Source organism: Geotrypetes seraphini, chromosome 4 (assembly GCF_902459505.1).
Source record: "Geotrypetes seraphini chromosome 4, aGeoSer1.1, whole genome shotgun sequence".
In the NCBI taxonomy this organism is placed as follows: Eukaryota; Metazoa; Chordata; class Amphibia; order Gymnophiona; family Dermophiidae; genus Geotrypetes; species Geotrypetes seraphini.
This window is the reverse complement of record NC_047087.1, coordinates 41,547,984-41,571,100: the sequence shown is the minus strand read 5'-3', so window position 1 is coordinate 41,571,100 and position 23,117 is coordinate 41,547,984. Positions and strand designations below refer to the sequence as shown.

At 43.8% G+C, this 23,117-nt stretch overlaps 1 protein-coding gene across 7 annotated transcripts in view; it reads left to right on the top strand.

Moving 5' to 3' along the window:
- DPY19L3 (dpy-19 like C-mannosyltransferase 3) overlaps positions 1-23,117 on the top strand; it is a 127,402-nt gene that overhangs the window by 8,699 nt on the left and 95,586 nt on the right. For all 7 annotated transcript variants that reach the window (XM_033940400.1, XM_033940399.1, XM_033940403.1 and 4 more), the window contains exon 4: positions 10,181-10,271. In XM_033940400.1, coding sequence (XP_033796291.1) covers positions 10,181-10,271 — 91 coding nt within the window. The remainder of the gene's footprint in view (positions 1-10,180; positions 10,272-23,117) is intronic.

The window sequence follows — 23,117 nt, the reverse complement described above, 5'->3', positions numbered from 1 at the left end:
GACCTAACGCATAATGGATCGTTTTACAAACTGAAACAAGACGGGTAAAGAATGGTAGAACTACAATGTTTATAGGAGACATAACAATAATGGAAAAAAGTAAAGGGTTTGTGGACACAAAAGAATGTCGGCTAATTGTGAAAGAATAAGAGCTAAATTCAAATCCCCCCTTTACCTTACTGCAGGGGATCTCAACCCAGCCCTTGGGACACACCCAACCAGTAAGGTTTTTAGGATTCCCGCAATGAATATGCATGAGATAAATTTGTATGCACTAACTCCACTTTAGGCAAATCTGTCTAATGTATGTTCATTGTGACTATCCTAAAAGTCTCGGTCCTTGTTCTAAACTGTAGGGGCTCCTTTTACTAAGGTGCGCTAGCGTTTTTAGCGCGCGTGCTTACCCCCGCGCTGCCGATTAGTGCGCACTAACCCCCGCGCTACACGTAAAAACTAACGCCAGCTCAACAATGGCGTTAGCATCTAGCGCGTACTAAGCGTTCGCTAAAACCTCTAGCCCAGCTTAGTAAAAGGAGCCCTAAATTTTGAGAAAGACACGTGAAGAAATATGTTGCAAGTGTGAAGTTTTTGTGGTTAAACCGAGCGACCGAAGCATCAAACCATAAGATAAGTTTACTTTGTTGCAGTTGTTGGACGAACTGTTGCATGAACGTGTTACAATATAGCTGGTAAAATGAGTAGTGCTGACCTTTAATTTTGAGAAGGAAAGGTCTGTATTTCTGGATTATGAGCATTATTAAGATAATTTAAAAAAAAAAATTAAGAAATATAAATAAGATGAATAGATTAATAAGTATTTCAGAAATAAATGAACAAAGAAAAAAGTAATCAATAAAAAGGTTTTTTGCCAATGACTGTACACGTATGGGCCAAAATCGGCATTTTGGCTGAATCATTTGACACGGATCAACTGTTCAAGAGAGTCTGTATTCTGAGGCTTTTTTCCCCTTTAAATTAAACTAAATTAAGTTGAACTAAACTAACAAAGACTGAAATACTGTTAAATGGGAAGGGGTAAAACGTGGACCTCACGGACCTCGCGGATCTAAACCCGCACGTCCTTAAAAATCTGAGGTCCGTCCCGCCTGTAGTTAGTTTCTGGCTCTGACAGACCTCGGTGACAATTTAGTGCTGACGGATCCGTCTCAGCCTAGGGAGGGAAAAGTATTAGGATCCGTCAGCGCTAAAATGTCACCGAGGTCTGTCAGAGCCAGAGACTAGTGCTGGAGTGCTAGTGCTAGTGCTGGAGTGCTAGTGCTAGTGCTGGAGTGGCTCCAAAATGAATCCTTTAAACTGGTTTCCTGCAGCCCCAGTAAATCGGCTCTGACAGATCTCGGTGACATTGTAGCGCTGACAGATCCTAATACTTTCCCCTCCCTATGCTGAGACGGATCCGTCAGCACTAAATTGTCACCGAGGTCTGTCAGAGCCAGAAACTAACTACTGGTGGCACGGACCTCAGATTTTTAAGGACGTGCGGGTTTAGATCCGCCAGGTCCGTCAGGTCCGCGTTTTACCCCTTCCCCTGTTAAATCTATTTTGGAGTAAAATAAATAAGGAACGGTGCTGCTTACTAGTGGGCTTATGTATTTTTGATTAAATACTATCCTAAAAGTCTGACAGGTTAAGTGTGTCCTGAGGACGGCTGAGAAAAGCAGTGTGTCAAGTAACAAATGGAATGGGGGTGGGGGGGAAGGAAAGCAATGATGCCAGGTTTCAGTAGACTTTTAGGGCTCCTTTTACAAAGGTGCGCTACCCAAAAAACTACCGCCTGCTCAAGAGGAGGCGGTAGCGACTAGCAGGCGCGGCAGTTTAGTGCGGCGCTATTCCGCGCGTTAAGGCCCTAATGCACCTTTGTAAAAGGAGCCCTTGGGGCTCCTTTTACTAAGCTGCGATAGCGGTTTTAGCACGCGCTGAATTGCCGCACACGCTAGACCTTAACGCCAGCATTGAGCTGGCGTTGGGTCTAGCTGCGTAGCGCGGGTTTAGCGCGCGCTAAAATCCTGCGTGCACTAAAAACGCTATCGCAGCTTAGTAAAAGGAGCCCTTAGTATAAGTGTTAATTCATTTCATTATTAGAAGCAACTGGATACTTAGCAGAAGCTAATTTAAAAAAATAAGGTACGAGTAAAAAATAAGGTAACGAGATGAGATATGTTCCTGCCACTTTATGTAGAGTTAAGGATAACTTATCCTTTCTCTTGTCCTGGTTTGCTTTAGTCTGCTGCAGGTAAGACTCAAAAAGGAATTTCTGCCGCTTTTTCTTAAATTCCCTTTGAACTCTTTTATGTCCGGTACCAGCTGTGCATCCACTGCCTGTCCAGGATTGATAAGGAGTTATTATTGCATTTGTTTTGTTGGGGAAATTCTTCACTCTTGAAATTCCGGTTCCTGGCTCACTTTCTGCCAGGTCCTCCCAAATATAATAGCATCTTAATCTCGTGCTCGCATAGAATGCGACCAGCTTTCTTTTGTGTTCTGTTCTGCTGGGCTGATATTTTTCCTTCAGTGTTGCTATAGGATCAAGTGTAGCTCTAACAAGAGATGGAAACGGCAGCAGAATGATGTGTGGGGGGGGGGGGACGTCGCTCGGCCTACCTTCTTTGCTGGAAACCTGTCAGCTTGCACCAAAATGCTGGCAGTGAAGTAGGACTGGAGAAAAAGCATGCTTAAAAGCAGATCAGATTAAACTGGAAGGTTCTATGAAGCGGACCAGCTTGTTCTTTGATTCTGGCATGATTCTGTGCTATGGGTTAGGTGCCAACAGCTCTGAGAGATGGCCTATATGATGGACCGCTGCCAGTTACCCACACAGAGTGCCTGACTGATTACTCAGAAACAGAAGACGGCCAAGCACTTGAAATAAAAATGGTTTTATTCACCTTAAATACCTGTTTCTTCACAGATGATACTGCATATTCCATACTCCCTAGGTACCAGGGCAGTTCCAGAAGGTACAGCAGGTGTTCAATTAAGCATAGGTTGGCCTAATCCAAAGCAGCAACTAAAACATATTTTCTGTTTTCCACTGTAACATTGCTAACCTTCTTCAGTTTCTACTGTTCTCTTATATTTATTTATAAAATTTCTAGACTGCCTATAACCAAGCAGTTAACAGTTATACAGATGTCTCCAACTGGGTGGCAGCTCTAAGCCCATCAGTCTCATCTGACTGGCTGCTTTTCCTCAAGGAACTCCAGCATCACCTCTACAAAGAGCAGTTCCACGACTTGCCTCTTTTTGCATCCCCATTACTGTCGCATCTCACTGCCATCAGTTTGTCCCTCCTGACTAGCTTTAGGTTTGCGAGTCTTTTGCAAGACGAGCAAAACGCTCGAGCAAACTTTAACTCGCAAAACGAGCGTTGACTCGATCAGCGAGGGCGTCCACCCCGGGAACCGGCGTCTCTTCCCCCCCCCCCCACGGCCCATCCCCAAACCCTTACCTCCAGCGGACATCAGCACCGGCAAACAGTATGCACCAACCCACACCGGCACCACCGCCTTGCCCATGCCGCATCCTGTTCCGCCGGAAACAGGAAGTGGAAGCAAAAGGGGGTGGAGTTTGGCCGAGGAAAGCTACGTTTTCCGCACAACTCATTAGCCGGAAGTTGGAGAGAAGCAGGGGAGCTTCCCCCCCCGTTCGGTACAACTTGTCCTGCTTCCAGATGGGATCGCTTCTCCTGACGTCGCCCTGGTAATTTTACACGCCGGGTTTGAATGTTGGCGGTGCGGTGATGATGGTAGAAGTGCTGTTTTAGAGAGCAGGTGATTGAGGGGTGAGTAAAGTGTGTGTCAGCTTAATCCCGTTTGAGAAACCTAGGGTGAGCTTTTATTTGCTGGTAGAGAAGAGGGTCCGACGCATATAATCCTGAAAAGTTTTGCTGAGATCCAAAGATCAGCCTGTCTTCAGGAAGTGCCACTGGAATATAAATCTGTAAAGATGTGGGATATGTATTGCTGAAGTTGAATGCAACATAGGCCTGTTTTGGTGATATGAAATGAGGAGTGTGTGGCGCAGTGGTTGGAGCTACAGCTTCAGCACCCTGGGGTTGTGGGTTCAAACCCCGCGCTGCTCCTTGTGACCCTGGGCAAGTCACTCAGTCCTCCATAGCCCCAGGTACGTTAGATAGATTGTGAGCCCACCGGGACAGAGAGGGAAAATACTTGAGTACCTGATTGTAAAACCGCTTAGATAACCTTGATAGGTGGTATATAAAATCCTAATAAACTTGAAACTTGAATCATCCGAGTTTACATTACTTTCTTTTTTTTTTTTTTAAACGTGTTTTTATTAACAGTGAAAAATACACCTCCCAACAGGGCATAACAGTAAACGTCAAAAAGACAAAAGTCAGTCCATTACAAATGGAAAGCAGGAACAGAAGCAACACCTCCCCAAGGTTTCCCCCGCACAGGTATAGTATACAGAATTGGAGTAAAAACAAGGAGAGTAACGGGGGCAGAAGCAGTTAAGTACATTTATAAGGGTAGGCCGCCCGTCAGGAACAGTGATCTCCCACCTTTTTGTACCATAGAAAGAACCCCCCAAAAAACCACACAAGACTCATAATACCATTCGCACACTGCAACATCCACCCCATACAGACATTTCACTCATACCCCCGAGCATCTCCCTCCCTCCCCCACCCCACCCCCAACCCTAAGGCACCAGAGTATAATAAAGAAAAGAATAGAAAAGATCATTTAGGATGCGTATCAGGGGACTAGCCGGGAAGTCATAAGATAAAAACGAAATTCGCTTTGATGTACAAGCACTTTGGATTACGAGCATGCTTCTGGAACAAATTATGCTCGCAAACCAAGATACCACTGTCGCTTCTTGTACTTTGTCTCTCTCTCTCTTAAAGTGATATTACTCGTACCTTATTTTTTTATAGCACTCTTTGTGTTCCTGGCAGGCTGCTTTCTCTCTGTTCCTAGACCATCTTGGGCTGTGTGAGGTAGTCTGAAATAACCAAAACACTACAAAGAAGCTCTGCAGCCACATGGACTTTGAAAACAGCAGGAGGCTGAAATCCCGTGAAAACCTATGTTAACATGTTAGACTCGAATGGGACTTACGGACTTTGAGCTGGGACAAGTTACAGAGTTCCTTCAGTCAGTGCGGACTGGTTAAGCTTGCACGCTCATAAAATCATGTGCATCTGGTGGAGTTACGTGGAGTCATTTAGCATTTCTCCTGAAAAGTTTTAGTTCATATTTTTCACTTCAGATGCAATGTCCATGGCTGGACAGATGGATAGAGCTATGACATCCACACGTGGAAAATGTCTCAATATGAACAATCTGAGAGCTTTTACCGAGATTCTATACTGGACATTTGCTTGTTGCTATACAGTATTTGATATATAAAAACCTGCTGAGAGAGAGACAAAAGGTATAAAGCTGGTTCAAGATGGCAGCTTGTTGAACACAAGAATAGCCTTACTGGGTCAGACCAATAGTCTTGACAGACATAACAAAACATAGTTAAACAAAATATGGTAAAAATATAACATGACAAAACATGGTATGGTGAGACATTGCATGGTGAGCGTGACAAGCATGGCAAACATAGTATTATACATACAATCGTAGCATATTAGACGTGGAGGAGCATTTTTAAAACATTTGTCTAAGTCCAATTTGGATGTATGGCGCTAGACGTCCAAAGTCAGCAGTAAGAAAATGCCTATTTTTGAAAGGCAAACCATCATACATCTAGAAATAATTTTGTTTCGAAGTCCAGGCCATTGGGACGCTCAGACCGCCAAGATATCTATCTTTATACCACGTTTTCAACCAAAAGTTCATCCAAGTGCCTAGAACAATACCATTTGGACATGGGAGGAGCCAGTCCTGTAATGGACTGGCCACCCTGATATGGCAGCAGAGCAATGGGGCACCTTAGAGGGTGCTGCTGTGAAATTCACATAAAGGATGCCATATAAACATCTCACCAGAATTCCCTTTAAGGTTATGTTGGGCCCCCCCAAAACCCACTACACCCACCTGTCTATAACCCCAATAGCCTTTATGGCCACAGGTGGCGCATATATGGCAGTAGAGTAGGGTTTTTGTGGTCTCACATTTTCCACCATAAATTTAGTGGTTAGAATGGGACTTGCTACTCCTCTCTATGGTTCATTAGCCTACTTGACTATACCAGGTGCTAATGTTCTGTGCTTGTATTCTGATCTTTGTGGGTTTGACGAGGGCAGTGAGCACTGGGGGAATCTGCAAATTGTGCATGCAGAATCCATATTGTGCAACTGCTAAGGGGCGTGGACCTCGGTACCCCTTTCTTTATGCGTTGGAGCACCAACCTTAACAAGCTATACCACTCCCCCCACCCCCATCAATGCAAACTACAGTTCACCTGAATTCTAATGCTTTTCTAACCCTCAACAAGGTGCTTCTTGGGTGTATCCAAAATCTGTTTTTATGGGATTTGCAATGAGCTGCCTGTTTCTAAGTATACCCTATGGTCTACATCTTAGGGACAGAGCTCTGTGACCCTGAGACCGACTGTTATATCACACAAAATGTATGTGGCTGCCCACTAGGCAATTTACAATTAATAATAGTAAATTTTTAAAAATGGATTGATTGATTTATAGACCACTTATAGGGCTCCTTTTACGAAGGTGCGTTAGGGCCTTAACGCGCGGAATAGTGTGCTAAAATGCCCCGCGCGCTAGCCGCTACCGCCTCCTATTGAGCGGGCGGTAGTTTTTTGGCTAGCGCGCACTAATCCGGTGTGTGCACTAAAAACGCTAGCGCACCTTCGTAAAAGGAGCCCATAGCCTAAGTGGTTTACATTCAGGTACTCAAGTATTTCTCCCTATCTGTCTCGGCAGGCTTACAATCTGACTAACGTACCTGGGAGAAGAAAGATAAAATAGAAGCTAATCGCTGGCGCGTGCTAAATTGGTTAGTTAGTGCGTCTTAGTAAAAGGACCCCTTAGTTTAGGCCGATTTCTCTAGTAATTCACCTAGTCTGGACCACTGTTCCCTCTAAGCTGAGCAGGAGTCCTCCACCTACTATCCTATCTGCGAGGGGGTGCTGTTTCTCTATCACATTGTCAATAGTGAGGAGCAGGCAAGCTCTGTAGGACTCCAGGGAATCTGACTGTCTTTAGCAATTGAAAACACAATATCGAAGCACCGCCCTCTGCTGGCAGCAATGCAGTTGGAGGACTCCTGCTCATCTTAGAGGGAATAGTGGTCTGGACTCCTATTCTGTTGTCTTGAGGGAGTGTCTCTGCCAGCCTAGGCAATTTTGCAAAGTCAGTCTTCCCCTTTCCTCTGGTGCCCATGTTGAGAGACTCTGGTCGCTTTGGTAGTGGTCCAGGCAGTGCACGCTTGGAATATCAGATGATGCTCCAATATGTTAGTCTCAAATATAGCCTGAAAAAGAGTATCGGTTACCAAAGCAAGGTTTTATTTCGAGTTGCACGTCTTGGGAGGCACCAAGAGCAAAGCCTCCCAAATGGTCCAGTATCCAAGGCTGTTTGTTGGGGGGTGGGGGGGAGAGGGTGTTTTTTAAATACATTTGAGACGGACCTACTGTTTTCTCATCAATGAAGCATCAGTTTTTGTTGGGGTCTTACTGTTCGCATGGTCTTTTCTCTTAGTAAAAGCCTCATAATTACTGTTGACCTTGCATTTTGATTCACAGAGACTTTTCTTTGCTGATCTAAATTAGTGTAAAGACACTTTTTCATTTATTTAGGCATCTCTAGCTCACAAATTAACTCTTGCATTACTTACAGATCATAGGAACCCATTTGATATGATTAATATACCAGTTACACAAGGAATTCATATCAAACGTCTATTTGGAAGTATTTTTTACTTTTGTTATTGCTGTGTATGGAATGGTATTGTTAGATGCTTCTATTTATTTCTTTGAGCATGTTTATTATTTAAGTGCTAAATTTCAGATTAATCCATACATTGAAATTAATTTAAAACCATAATAAAACGCAGTCCATTAAATCTCCATGTTCTGTTTGTATAAAATAAGTTATGGTTGCAGGGATGAATTCACATCTGCCCATTTCGGTTTAGAAAGGGTGGAGTTTTTCAGAGTAATTTTTTTTTAAACGATGTTTAACTTTTTCCACTGAGCAGAAGAGCAGGAAATGTATTCCAACATAACCAAACTGGCACAGAGTTTCAACGTAGCCTCCTTGATGATGTAACACACATGTAGCTTAGCCTTATTTTTGTAAGTGTATGTATGTGTGCATTTTTATTGTTCAGTTGACGTTTGCCACTGACCAAGCAGATGATGCCTCTCAGCTTGGTCCAGAGTTCCCCTCTGCAACACCCACTGAATGTTTAGTATTACGGAGGTGGAATAAGTTGTATTTCTTATAAATCTGGTCTTACCTTTGTTATTTTTGGTATAATTTCATCAGACGCTTCTGTGGGGGAGAGATGCATAGCTATTAGGATTAAGAATTATTTCCAGCCACTGAAGCAAATTATCCATAACGGATTAGAGCCGTTATTTCACCACGGCAACAGCTAAGTCGCTCGCCATGACTTTACAGAGGAGAAGCAAATTTCTGACTAGGGCTGGTAGAGGTAAAAAGCATGACAGTAACCAGAATGACAGCCGTGGAGGCTGGAAACTTAGTGATGCAGATCAGCCCTTTGAACAGTGGCCTATTGTGAAGGAGCTAATTAGATTAGTGATAGGAATATTGCTAGGACTGCTCCATGCTTGGATCGTCCATACTGTGCATGAAAATCTTCTTTGGTTTTCCAATCTTGAGGTAAGCTCATTTTAGTTCTCAGTCTTGATGAGATGCATTCCCCCCACCCCCACCCCCCCCTTTCTTTTTTTTTTTAAATGATTTGCTGCAGACTGACCCTTTTATCTGTGTGCTACAGGGGTTGAGATGCAAACACTTTCAGCATATTTATTTTTAATTTGTGGAGCTGGACGTACTAGCTTTTATGAAAAGCAGAAGAACAGCAAGGTGGGATGAATGAGACTGAAATGTAGATGCTAAGATTGGTGAAATGAACTTTTAAGTTATATAGCTGCTTAGGTGATTTTTCACTCATCACAGAAGTTGAGAGAGTTGGTGGAATAAGCCCTGTCATTTCACTTGAGAACATAGCAGCAATATATAATGACTGACCCTGTAAGCTGGGTAGACGTTTTCCAAACTGGATACTCATGGTTAATACTTAGGCTCAGCAAATATGAATTAAGCTTAATTACTTTGACCAAATGCTTTTGTAGAGGGAACTGGCACATGAAGTAATAACGCCTAATTTTTCTGAAGCAGAAACAAAGCACTTATGATCTTTCGGCTTTGGTTTTCATTTCTAGAGTCCTAGTAAAAAAGAAAAAAAAAAATGGAGGAAAAGCTGAGAGAATGTGGATGATTGTCACAGGAAGGGAAATTTACAGCAATAGGCAATGCAATAAAGAATGTGAAATATACATTACAAAAATTGAACCCTATATTAAATATGTCCCCAAAGGTTTAAATTTATAAAGAAAGAAATGTTAACGAAATGTCTGCGTGTAATAACACAGAAATTAGTGTGCTATTCATGATTTAACTTTTTAAGCAGTCTTAAGTGTTTGTGGCTTCAGTCTGTCCATGATTTTCTTCTGGTTTACCTTTTAATTTTAAAAACAAATAGGTGACTGTACCTTTGTAAAAGAGGTTAAAAACAAGCACATATGTGAATAAGCTTCCGGTGCAGGTGGTCGAGGCCACCAGCGTGCTCGACTTTTAAGAGTAAATGGGACATTTACGTGGGATCCCTACGTAGGACGAATCACTAGCATCTAGACTTATTGGGGTGGGTCAGTAGAGTGGGCAGACTTGATGGGCTATAGCCCTTTTCTGCCGTCATCTTTCTATGTTTCTACATATAAGTAACTTGTTATAAAATTACCTTGCTAAAGCCTAGTGTGATGCCGCTTGTTTTTTTGAACATATTATTTTATAAAATGGCTTTTCCCAATGTACAAGCTGCCATATATATACATATTCCTACATCCATATGTGTATCCTTTTTAAAAATACACTGCCATTCTGAATTCCCTTAGTTGCATGTCCCTCCTTCTGACCTATCTATACAAAATTATGGCTTTGACACATTTTCTGCCATTTAATTTTAAGGAGGTGGAGAAGGAGATCTCTTTCAGAACCGAATGTGGACTTTATTATTCCTATTACAAACAGTTCCTGCATGCATCATCTATAAAGCAAGGTACAGTGTGGCAATTTTCTGTATATTATGCTTCTCAAGTCTCAGTAATTTCTTAATGGTCATAATTTAGTATATGTGGTTGGTTTCTATATTGATAAATATATTGAAAATGCGTTTGTGAAATTCAGTTATAAGCAGGGATTCATCCAGACCACATATACCTAAAGATAGCTGACATACTCAAAATCAAAAAAGATGGAAAGGAGAAAAATAAACCTCAATTGAGGGCAGTTGGGACTACACAAGTACCCAACCCTGAGTATGTCAGCTATCTTTAGGTATATGTGGTCTGGATGAATCCCTGCTTATAACTGAATTTCACAAACGCATTTTCAATATATTTATTATTAGTTTCACGTTTGTGCCTTAAACAAATTATTAGTGGTTTCTATATTGACCACTAGAGGATTGTTTATTAAACGTGCATTCTGTTGATTAATAAAACAAGAGGTTAGTTTAATTGGTAAAGTTATCAAACTATCAAGAGCCAGCCATTAAAAATTTCCTACACAATGGTCATTTTTAGCACTTTTTTTTGTTGGTGAGATTTAGGGGTCCTTTTATCAAGGCGCGGTAGGGGTTTAACGCATGGAATACCGCGCGTTAAACCGCCTGCCGTGCTAGTCGCTAATGCCTCCATTGGTGAGACGTTAGCTTTTTGGATTGCCGCAGGGGTTAGCGCATGATGAAATGTCTAACGCGCTAACCCCTATAGCACGCCTTGATAAAAGGAGCCCTTAGTATGCAGATTATACTGTTTTGCATTGCTTCCATGTCTGCCAGCTTTTGACATCTCTGTGCCTTAGAAGTTGCAATTACAATGCTGAGGATATCATGAAGTATGCCAAGTCAATATCTCAGAGACTGATGTTTTGGGGAGGGGTGTGGACTCTCTGTACAGTCAGCCAAACATGTGTTTGATTAAACATTTTTAACTGCCGTGTTTCAAGTTGTTGACCTCCAGTCTCTTAAAAGGCAATTCTATAATGATACCTGTGGTTCCACATGCCTTGTGTGCATAAATACTGAACAAAACTGGCACTTTATTTATTTATTCATTCATTCAATTTTCTATACCATTCTCCCAGGGAAGCTCAGAATGGTTTACATGAATTTATTCAGGTACTCAAGCATTTTTCCCTGTCTGTCCCGGTGGGCTCACAATCTATCTAATGTACCTGGGGCAATGGGGGGATTAAGTGACTTGCCCAGGGTCACAAGGAGCAGCTTGGGTTTGAACCCACAACTTCAGGGTGCTGAGGCTGTAGCTTCAACCACTGTAAAAAAAAAAAAAAAAGACTCTGCAGAGAAGTGATGTTCCTGATGTAGGCTTTATTGTTAAGTTGACATTTTAATAAAGCCTACATCAGGAACATCACTTCTCCACAGAGTCTATTGTTTATGGCGGATTTTCTTTCTGTGGAGCATCAGGGTCAATTTTAGAAATAAAAATCTATTTATTTATGTATTTAAAAATTTATATACTGCATAATAACTATGCGGTTTACAAAATTACATGCATACATATTTAAGAAATGCTAAACATGTTTCAACAAGACAAACACAAGAATACATTAACGGTATCATTATTAAAATCTTCTTTTAAATTCATCCTACAAGATGGAAACACAAGATTCCATAAAATCATTTTCAGGACAGGAAAGCATTAATGTAGAAAAAGTGAGCCAAGTCTAGGACAATCAAGCCATTGTGACATCACTGATGAGGTTGGTTCTTAGGCATTGGTGGAATGAGGTATTATGATGTCATAATACCAGCTCTGGTTATCAGAGGCTGAAACTCTTCACATATTTATTTATCCAATTTTCTGTACTGTTCCCCCAGGGGAGCTCAGAATGGTTTACATGGATATTCGGATATTCATGTATTTTCCCTGTCTTCCTGGTGAGCTCACAATCTGTCTAATATACTTGGGGCAATGGGGAGATTAAGTGACTTGCCCAGGGTCACAAGGAGCAGTGTGGGTTTGAACCCACAACCTTAGGGTGCTGAGGCTGTAGCTTTAACCACTGCGCCTCACTCTCCCCTATATAAATGCCCACATGCTATTCTATAAGGGCCTGCAAATGTTCCATGGTGAAAATCCTAGGAGGCCTACAAATGGGTGGAGCATGGGTGGGGCTCCCACTTATGCAAATAACATTACAAACACCTTTACTGCATTTATGCATCAACAGACATGCAAGCTATGTGTCTGGTGTAACTACTGCCACGCAAATGTTAGGTGAGCTGATATGGTTTATTAGGCACTTTATATACTTCCTTTCAAAAGGAAATAATCAAAGCAGTTCACAATAAAATAATTTAAGCGAATGGGTTATACAGTAGGACATTGATTTATCTAAATGCCAATTGGATGTCCAACTATCCGGATTGCTTCGGGAGTTTCATTCTATATTTGAGTTCCCCCCCTGAAGTCCCATTCCTATCACCTTCCCTCCCACTAGTGTTCCTTCTCCACAGCTGCCGCCGCTGCCATCAGCTCCCCCTCAACCAAGAGATTTTCCTGGGCTGTCAACACCACAACCCCCTCTAGGACCCAGAGGAAGGACCCCAGGCCTACCTTGTTTCCCTGGTAGTCCAGCGGCACGTTGGGGCAGGAGCGATGCCCGCTCGCTCCTGTCCATGCTCTTTCAGTGATGACCCGGCTGCAGTCTCATGAGGTTAAGCAGCAGCCTCACGAGACTGCCACTGGAAGTTTTGGCAGCCATTTTCATTGCTGAAAGGGCAGGAATTGTTCCTGCCCCATTTCACCGCTAGACCAGCAGGGAAACAAGGTAAGTCTTGGGCCCGTCATTCCTCTGGGTCCTGGAGGGAGGTGGAACGCTGTCTTTTCTTGTCGGGGGTGGGGGGGCGCAGATGGCATTTTGTCACATGTATTATTAAAAACAAAACAAAAAAAATAATGTCCAATCATCCAGATTCCATTATCTGGACTGCTCTCTGCCGAGGTTAATCCAGATCATTGGTGTCCTACCGTACTTGTATTCTATAACGAAATACGAATGTGCAGATGCCATTACAAAATAGGTACTTCAGGCCCGATTCTAAAAACAGCACCTGAAGTTAGGGAGTAGTAGGTGCCCTACTACTACTATTTAACATTTCTATAGTGCTGTACATACCGCCACCTAACTTAATTGGGTTTAATTGGTTTAATTGGCGCACTAATTGACTGTACCAATTAAAAACCAATTAAAACTCAGTTTTAAAAAAAATGGATGCGCCTAAGAGCGCCTTCAAAAAGGCTGCCATTATCCGGCCTATGGAGGTGCTTCACAACACCTAACGCAACTGTAGAGGCTTCCATAGGCGCGATTCTCGTGAACGGTAGGCGCCGGAAATATAGGCCTTTTAAATTCTGACCTGCATTTCTGGCATCTACCTTTCCAAGTTTTATTTAAAATTTGATATACTGCCTAAAAAAGTTGTCTAAGTGGTGTACAGGGTCATAATATAAAATTTTAAAATCATTGGGGAGACATAATTAAGACAAAACAGTCATAAACGCATTGGAACAGGAGGGATAGGGGGAGAAATACAATTCGTAGTTGGATTGTGTAAACGACGCCATTGCTTGATTGACACTAAACTAAACTAAACCTTAGGTTTGTATACTGCATCCTCTCCACAATCATAGAGCTCGGCACGGTTTACAGGAGCTGGGATAGAAAAGGAACTCCAATGAAGGGTTAAAGGCCTTAGTATAAAGAATGTTTAGAGGGGCTTAATATACCAGAGAGGAAGGAAATATTACATTTTTGAAAATAGCCAAGTTTTCAGATGTTTACGGAAAAGTTGGAGGGAGCTCAGATTCCGAAGTGGGGAGGTAAGGTTGTTCCAGAGCTCAGTGATTCTGAAGGGGAGGGAGGTCCCTCCTGCATGGGAAATGCCTTTTGATGAGGGAAAGGATAGTTTTAATTTTTGGGTGGATCTGGTGGTATTAGGATTTGAGGAATTCCAAGAAAGTGGAATAAAGGGAGGAAGGATGCCATGTAGGATCTTGAAAGTTAGGCAGGCGCATTTAAAGTGGACCCTGGAGATTACTGGAAGCCAGTGGAGCTTGGACAGGAGCGGTGAGACATGGTCAAATTTTCTTTTTGCGAAGATAAGTTTAGCCGCGGCATTCTGAATCCGCTGAAGTCTTTGAAGGCTTTTCTTTGTTAGGCTTAAGTAGATAGAGTTGCAATAGTCCAGTCTGGAAAGGATGATGGATTGAACAAGGATGGTAAAGTGTTTTTGATGGAAGCAGGATCTCACTTTCCTCAGCATGTGAAGGCTGAAAAAGCATTTTTTTTTACCAAGGAATTGAGGTGGTCGTTGAAGGACAATCAATGATGATGCCCAGAACTTTGCTTGAGAACTCAAGCTGCAGTGTGGAGCCAGAGGACAGTGGGATGAAGGTGGGTAGTTGGTCTAATTTTGGGCCGAACCAAAGTAGTTTTTGTTTTGGACTCGTTCAGTTTCATTTGTATGGTGAGGGCCCAGGATTGGAGGTTCGTTATACATGAAAATATGTTCTCAGAGAGGTTAGTGAGGTTTGAGTCGGTCTCGAGGAGGACAAGGATGTCATCAGCATGAGTGTAAAGTGTTTCTTTTTTTTTATTTTTTTTTTTTTATTTATTCAATTTTATCAATACAAACAAGCAATACATTACTTGTATTTCAGATTAACAGAAATTATTAAAAAGAAAACTTATAAACCAATTCCACTTAAATCAGTGTTTTGGTTATTCATTTATACTTCCAATATATTTAGTCCACATACTTTGAAGGGAGATTTTTAGAAAATAATTAACAATAGAAACAATCTTTATCCAACCTAGAAAGCGGCAATTATCTGCGGTGCTACAACCATTCATGGCAGGTTATACATTCTCAGCCATAGTCACTACTTGCTCTTTGGATTCTATAAATCCTACCAGTTGTTTAGGTTCAAAAAACAAGTAATTCTTGTTCTGATAAGACACAAAACATTTTACAGGAAATTTCAACAAAATATTTGCCCCCAAGGCAAGGACTCTTGGCCTTAATGCCAAGAATTCTTTCCTACGCCTCTGGGATCTTAAAGACATATCAGGAAATATTCGAACATTAGAACCTAAAAACTGATCATTAATATGACGAAAATACAAACGCAATATATATTCTCTATCACTTTCCAAAGCGAGAGTTATTAACAGGGTTTTCCTTTCCGTTATAACCTCCAAGGAGTTTTCCAGAAAAGTTGTTAAGTTCATATTTTCATTGTTAGTCCCTTGAATCTCATTAGGAGTGGAAACTTCCACAGGTCTCTTAATTTGAAAGTAATTAGCTCTAACAATAGGTGGCAAACTTTCAGTTGGAATTAGAGGTCTGCACGGGAACGGGGATCGCGGGGATCCCGCGGGTCCCGCGGGGATCCCGCGGGTTCCCCCCCTGGCCCACGGGACTCCCACGGGGACGCCCCCTGGCCCACGGGACTCCCACGGGGATGCCCCCCTGACCCACGGGACTCCCACGGGGACGCCCCCTTGCCCACGGGACTCCCACGGGGATGAAAACAACCTACCTAAATTCTGGCGATGCAAGCATGCAGATTACAAGTCTGGCGTCGTGTCGGGAAATAGCCATGTTGAGCAGTGAGCTCAGCACGTACACAGATGAAAGCCTTGCTTGCTGATTGGTCCGGCGGCCCCGCCCCACCGTGCCGCCGGACCAATCAGCAAGCAAGGCTTTCATCTGTGTACGTGCTGAGCTCACTGCTCAGCATGGCTATTTCCCGACGCGGGCATTAGGCTGTTTTTTGTCATTTCGGGTGGGGGATGGCAGCGGCAGAAGCAGCCTGAAAAAGAAATCATCCTGGCCGGGTTCGGTGTCATGCTCCGGAGCTTCTACAGCCTTCCTATCTCCCTCTCCCTTCTACCTGCGGCTCTCTTCGGCAACTCAGCAGCAGCTTCTGACGTCGGGGCCTACCCTCTGCGAGTCCCGCTTGTTTCAACTTCCTTTTTCCACAAAGGTGGGACTCGTAGAGGGAAGGCCTCGATGTCGGCAGCTTGTCTTGATCACCGCTGCTGACGAGTTGCTTAAGAGAGCCGCGGAGCAGGGGGGTGTTGCCAGGTGCAGGTAGAAGGGAGAGGGCCAGATGCAGGACTCGTGGGTGAGGGAGGAGAAGAGAGAGGGGAGAGAAACAAAAGGAAATATTTCATACTGGGTTGGGCCGGAGTGGAGGGAGGGTGGAAAGATTCTGGCTACAGGGTGCATTAACAAAGGAAAAGGGGGGAAAGCTGAAAATGGAGATAGTGACACAAAGAAGAGAAAGGGTAAGCAGGACCTTCTGAATAAGGATAGAGATACAGAGGGGACATGAAGAGGAGGTGAAATAGAGACATAGAAGTAATGCTGAAAAAGTGTGTGTGGGGGGGGGAGATAAAGACATTGAAAGGGCAAATGGTGAATATGGGGTAAAGACAAGGACAGAGACAAATGAAGATTCTGAAAAAGTGGTGAGATAGGGATATAGGTGAGATGGACACAAAGAAGGGTGATGCTGGAAAATAGGTGGAATGGTAATTCTGACAGACACAGAAGGGAAATGCTGGATCAAGGAGAGATGGGGCTCAGGCTGGATGGAATGAGGAGAAATGCCTTGTTGGCCCGGAACTTCCTCTCCTACGTCAGAATTGACGTCAGGGAGCGGAATGCTGGTCAGCGCGACGCTTCTGCAGGGAAAGCTTGGGACAGCGGTGGCTTGGGGACTATTCCCCGATGGCGGTGGCAGCAAACCGAGTGGCTTGGGGGAGGGCACGGAGAAAGAAAGAAAGGGGGCAGACAGAGAGACAGAAAGAAGGGGGAACAGGGAGACAGAAAGAAAAAGTTGGGGGAGAGAATGAGGTCTGGAGGAGAGGAAACATACAGGAGGCTGAAAGAAAGGAAGAAAGATTGGATGCACAGTCAGAAGAAGAAAGTGCAACCAGAGACTCATGAAATCACCAAACAGCAAAGATAGGAAAAATGATTTTATTTTCAATTTAGTGATCAAAATGTGTCTGTTTTGAGAATTTATATCTGCTGTCTATATTTTGCACTATGGCTCCCTTTTACTAAACCGCAATATTGTTTTTTAGCGCAGGGAACCTATGAGCATTGAGAGCAGCGCGAGGCATTCAGCGTAACTCCCTGTGCTAAAACCTACTATTGTGGTTTAGTAAAAAGGGAGGGGGTGTATTTGTCTATTTTTGTATTTTGTTACCGAGGTGACATTGCATAGAGTCATCTGCCTTGGGAAATGTATATGGCAGATATCTTTGTTTTGTGTTCAAAAGAAAAGGAAATGCATTTCTGGTTTTATTTCTACAGTGTTGAAGTACTTGTTGGCCCTTGCTGTGACTGGTGGGGATCCCCAAGCACCGCCAGCAGAGGACCTCCTCTAGAGATGGTCAGAACTCCCCTCCACCAAGCGCAGCAGTCGCTGGCAGCATCCATGAGCCACTGAGGTGCCAGCATCTGTGACTCAGGGACGCTACTGCTGCCTGCCAAGCTTGGCAAAAGGGACCCCAGGCCAACTGCAAAGGAAGTCCTCAGCTGACAGTTTGTGGGTTCTCATCAGCTGAGTATTTATATTTTATATTTACATTAGAGGTTCTGGTAGAAACCCATTTACAAAGTATGTATTCTTCCCAATTAATATTTCCAAATTAATAGTCTCTTTGCTTATTTGTAAATGGGTCTCTACCAGAGCCTTTAATTCAGTAGCATAATTAAATAAAATAACTATTTCTGAAGTTTATAGGGAAGGATGGTGACGGAGGGGATTCCTCGCGGGGACGGGTGGGGACGGAGGGGATTCCTCGCGGGGACGGGTGGGGACGGAGGGGATTCCTCGCGGGGACGGGTGGGGACGGAGGGATTCCTCACGGGGACGGGTGGGGACGGAGGGATTCCTCACGGGGACGGGTGGGGATGGGTGGGATTTTGGCGGGGACGGGTGGGGACGGGTGGGATTTCTGTCCCCGCGCAACTCTCTAGTTGGAATAAGCAAAATTTCCTTAAAATACTTTCTTGCCATCTCCATTGGTGAAATTAAGGGACATTTTGGAAAATTTAGGAGTCTCAAGTTGTTTTTCCTTAATTGGTTCTCGAAACTTTCCATTTTTCTAGCAATAAATGTTCTTTCTTTTACTAATTCCAAGTCCAATGATTCCATTCCACAAATTCTTGACTCCTGTTTTTCTATTTTCTCACTTAAATCTTTAAGGGCCAAACCCTGTTGCTCCACTTTAGAGTTGATAGTCCCATAGTCAGTATTTAAAGTGGAAAAAGACATTTTGAGGTTAGCGTCCATAACTGAAATGGCCTGCCATAAAGCCTCCATATCTATTACCTTAGGCTTCTCCAACACCCCAAAAGTGATCTTACTTCCTCCCGAAGCTCCTCTCTCCTCTCCTGCAGTGTGGGTAAGCTGTCGGTGTACTACAGTTTCTTCTTCGGCTCCAGATGTATTTGGAGCTACCAGCCCTCCTTCACTGAGGATCAAAGACTCCTCCCGGGTCCATGATGCATCAGGAACTCCCGAAACTGCATTGCTTCCGGGTTGTGGGGGTGGCTGCCTCTGTTCCGGGCTTAACATCGCCCAAAATTGCCGGCTGAGTTCGCCCGACGAATTCGGGCTCGCCCCTGAAGTAGCCACCGCAGATTCGCCCGAGCGGGCCAAGGTTTCCTCGATTGTGGACTGCACCAGACGCGGTGCCGCTACCGCCGCTGGAGGGTTGCCGCGAAGGGCTCCTTTTCTCTTACCCATATTAAGGTAAGAGAACTGCTAATTCAAACGAAAAAGCAACGCCGGCCGAGAACAAGAGAGGGAGCCTCGCGCTCAGGCGTCCGCTCTCGTCGCCATCTTTGAATCTCGTAAAGTGTTTCTAGGGGGGATAGATGGAGGAGTTTCAGGGAGGACATATAGATGTTGAAAAGAATAGGAGATAGAGGTGAGTCCTGCGGGACTCTACATATCGGTTTCCAGGGGGAGGATGAAGTGCCATTCATGTTGACAGTGTAAGAGTTTCAAGTTTATTTTTAACTTGTTGAATCGCTTAATTTAAATTGCTAAGCGATTTACAGATAAAAAATAGATACAACAGATTAATTATAAAAGGATACATAAATTTAACACATTATCATACAGAATAATAAATAAAATCATACAAACTAACAGACACATGAGGAAAGAAAGGGTAGAACTACAATCGTATATATTAAAGAAAACATAAATGGTAAAAATACAACAGGGAAGGGAAATCACAGGGAAATAAAAAGGTAAAAAAAAAATTGTAGTAAAATTCCTTGATTAAGTTCACACATTAAACGCATCTTTAAAAAGGAAACTCTTTAAGCTGCTTTTAAACTGTTTCAGATCACTTTCTACTCTGAGATACTGGGGCAAACTGTTCCATAATTGTGGGGCTATTACAGAGAAGATGTCAGTGCGACGAGTTCCAATGACTTTTAGTGATGGAACTGTTAGAAGTTTTTGATCAGTGGATCTTAGAGAGCGTGAAGTACTATATGGAATGAGTAATCTATTGATGAATTGGGGTTCATTTGTAATCAATGTTTTAAAGACTAAAAGTAAGATCTTAAAAGTAATGCGGTGGGTGATAGGGAGCCAATGTGATTCGATCAAGAGCGGTGTAACATGGTCAAATTTTTTGCGGTTGTGTATTAATTTGATTGCCGTATTTTGAACTATCTGCAGACGTTTTTTCTCTTTTTGAGTAACATTTATTAATAAAGAGTTACAATAATCAAGTTTTGAAATAATTAATGAGTGAATCAGTATGTTTAGTGATTTTGGCTCTAAAAATTTGGCAATTGATCGGATCATATGCAATTTGAAGAAACATGTTCTGACAGTATTAGTAATGTGTTCATGGAAGGATAACCTATCATCTATTGTAACTCCTAATATTTTTAGGGATCTTACTGAATTTAATTGAACGTTATCTAGAGTAAACGGAATATTTAAGTTTATATCTTTTTTCCAAGGGAAAAATAATGTTTTGGATTTTTGTACGTTTAGGGCTAACATGTTTAAGTTAAGCCATTGTTTAATATCTCCTAGTTTTCTATTTATTTCAATTATTTCATTTTTATTATCTGGATTCAGTGGATGAAGCAGTTGAACATCGTCGGCATAGGTGAAAGTAGTAAAGCCTATTGATTGACATAGGTAAAGCAGAGGAGAAAGAAAAATATTAAACAGAAGTGGTGACAATATTGATCCTTGAGGAATACCGTAATTAGTGGTATAAGGTTTTGAAACTGTGTCTTTAAAGATAACCGTAGATGAGCGATCGGAAAGGAAAGAATGAAACCAGTCAAGGACTTGACCACCGACTCCTATTGTTTTCAGTCTGTCTAGAAGTAGTACGTGATCGATAGTATCGAATGCTGCTGATAAATCAAGAGAGAAAAGAATTACTGAATTATGATGATCTAATTGGTAAAGTATGTTAGTGGCAAGTCCAATCAATGAGTATTCAGTAGAGTGGGAACATAAGAATTTTGAGAACCAGTCTAGGACTGTGGAGTTAATGCCTATCTCGGAGAGTTGGTGAACTAGAATATCATGATGGACGACGTCAAAAGCTGCAGAAAGATCGAATTGTAGAAGAACAGCGAACTTATTAAGAGAATTAAGTTGTTGGACCTTTGAGATTAAAGCGATTCGGTGCTGAAGTTGGGTCGAAAGCCATATTGGTAAGGTAGGAGAATAGAGAATCTCTAAATAGGATGAGAGTTGGGTAGATATGATAGACTCTAGCACAGCGATGGCGAACCTGTGGCACGCGAAGGCCTTGCAGCTGGCACGCGGGAAGGTCCGCAATAGAGAGCTGCACGGGTCGCGGGGATCCTGTGGGGACGCCTCCGAGGGTCGCGGGGTTCCTGCGGGGCTGGATGTACTAAGTCGCGCAGCTTTTCTCCCTACCTGCTCTGCTTGCAGCACAGAGCCAAACGGAAGTCTTCCCGACGTCAGCGCTGACGTCGGTAAACAAAGCCCTCCCTCCCTCCGACGTCTGCGCTGACGTTGGGAAGACTTCCGTTCGGCTCTGTACTGCAGGCAGGGTAGATAAGGAGGAGTAGCCTCGCGGCTCGAGTGGCTACCAAGGGAGGGGGCGGTCCGCCCCGCCCCGCCCCGTGTGCAGCACAGCCGGCCAGGTCCCCTTACTTTTGTGGCACTAACCCGACCGACCGACAACAGCCCCGGTCCGACAAACCTCCCTGCCCTTAACCGCGAATCTAAATTACCTTCTTACAGCAGCTGTAAGAAGGAAATTTAGATTCGCGGTTAAGGGCAGGGAGGTTTGTCAGACCGGGGCTGTTGTCGGTCTGTCGGTCACGGAAGCGCCACAAAAGTAAGGGGACCTGGCCGGCTGTGCTGCACCCGGGGCGGGAGAGAAGGACGCTGAAAGCACTGGGGAAAACAAAGGGGTGAAGAAAGACGCTGAAAGGCCATGGGGAAGACGGGGTGGGGGGAAAGGACACTGAAAGCATTTGTGGAAGACAGAAGGGGGAGAAGGACGCTGACAGGACATGGGGAAGACGGGGGGGAGGATGCTGAAAGCACAAGGGGAAGACAAAGGGGTGGAGAAGGACGCTGAAAGGACATGGGGAAGATGGGGGGTGGGGTGGAGAAGGACGCTGAAAGGCCATGGGGAAGACGGGAGGGGGGTGGAGAAGGATGCTGAAAGGCCATGGGGAAGACAAAGGGGGGAGAAGGACGCTGAAAGGAAATGGGGAAGAGAGTGGGGAGAAGATGCTGGCAGGGAAGAAGACAGAGATGCCAGACTATGGGGGGAGCGGAGGGAAGAAGATGGGTGCCAGAAGCACAGTAACAGAGCAAATGGAAGACGCAGAAGGATGAGAGACAGTGGATGGAAGGAACTGAATGAGAACATGAGGAAAGCAGAAACCAGGCAACAAAGGTAGGAAAAGAATTCTGTTTCTTTTTTTCTTTTTTTTTTAGCTTCAGGATAAAGTAGTATATTAGTTGTGTTGATAAAAATTTATAAACAAAAGAGGCTCTGGTAGAAACCCGTTTACAAAGTGTGTATTCTTCCCAATTAATATTTCCAAATTAATAAAGTCTTTTTGCTTATTTGTAAATGGGTTTCTACCAGAGCCTTTAATTCAGTAGCATAATTAAATGAAATAACTATTTCTGAAGTTTATAGGGACGGAGGGGATTCCTCACAGGGACGGGCGGGGACAGAGGACATTCCTCGCGGGGACGGGTGGGGACGGAGGCATTCCTCACGGGGACGGGTGGGATTCCTCACGGGGACGGGTGGGGACGGGTGAGACTTTGGCAGGGACGGGTGGGGACGGGTGGGATTTCTGTCCCCGCGCAACTCTCTAGTCCGCAATTAAGATATGCGGCGCGGCGGGAGGCAAGTGTGCCGGTGTCTGCTTTGCAGCTCACCTGGCAACAGGGCCGGACTGGCCATTGGGAGGACCGGGCATTGTCCCGGTGGGCCGCGGCCCATCCTCCTGTGCTGGCTGCAGTCCTGTGAGTGGATGTTTAGCCTGCCTGTCTTCCCCTTAGTATCCTATGAGCCAGGCAGTGTGTGAGGGGGAAGTGGGGGGAGGAAGAGAAGCTTCACACTGAGTCTGTCACAGGAACTCAGTGAGGCTGTAGTGTGACTCCACATGTAACATCTGTAATCAGGAACAGTTCCTAGTGCTCCCATGCTAGAGAGGTGAGGATATGGGGGGAAGTTAATATGTCTAATAATGTGCTCCTCTGTAAAAACCTCTGTATCTTCCATGGGGGACATGCTAAATTTGAGG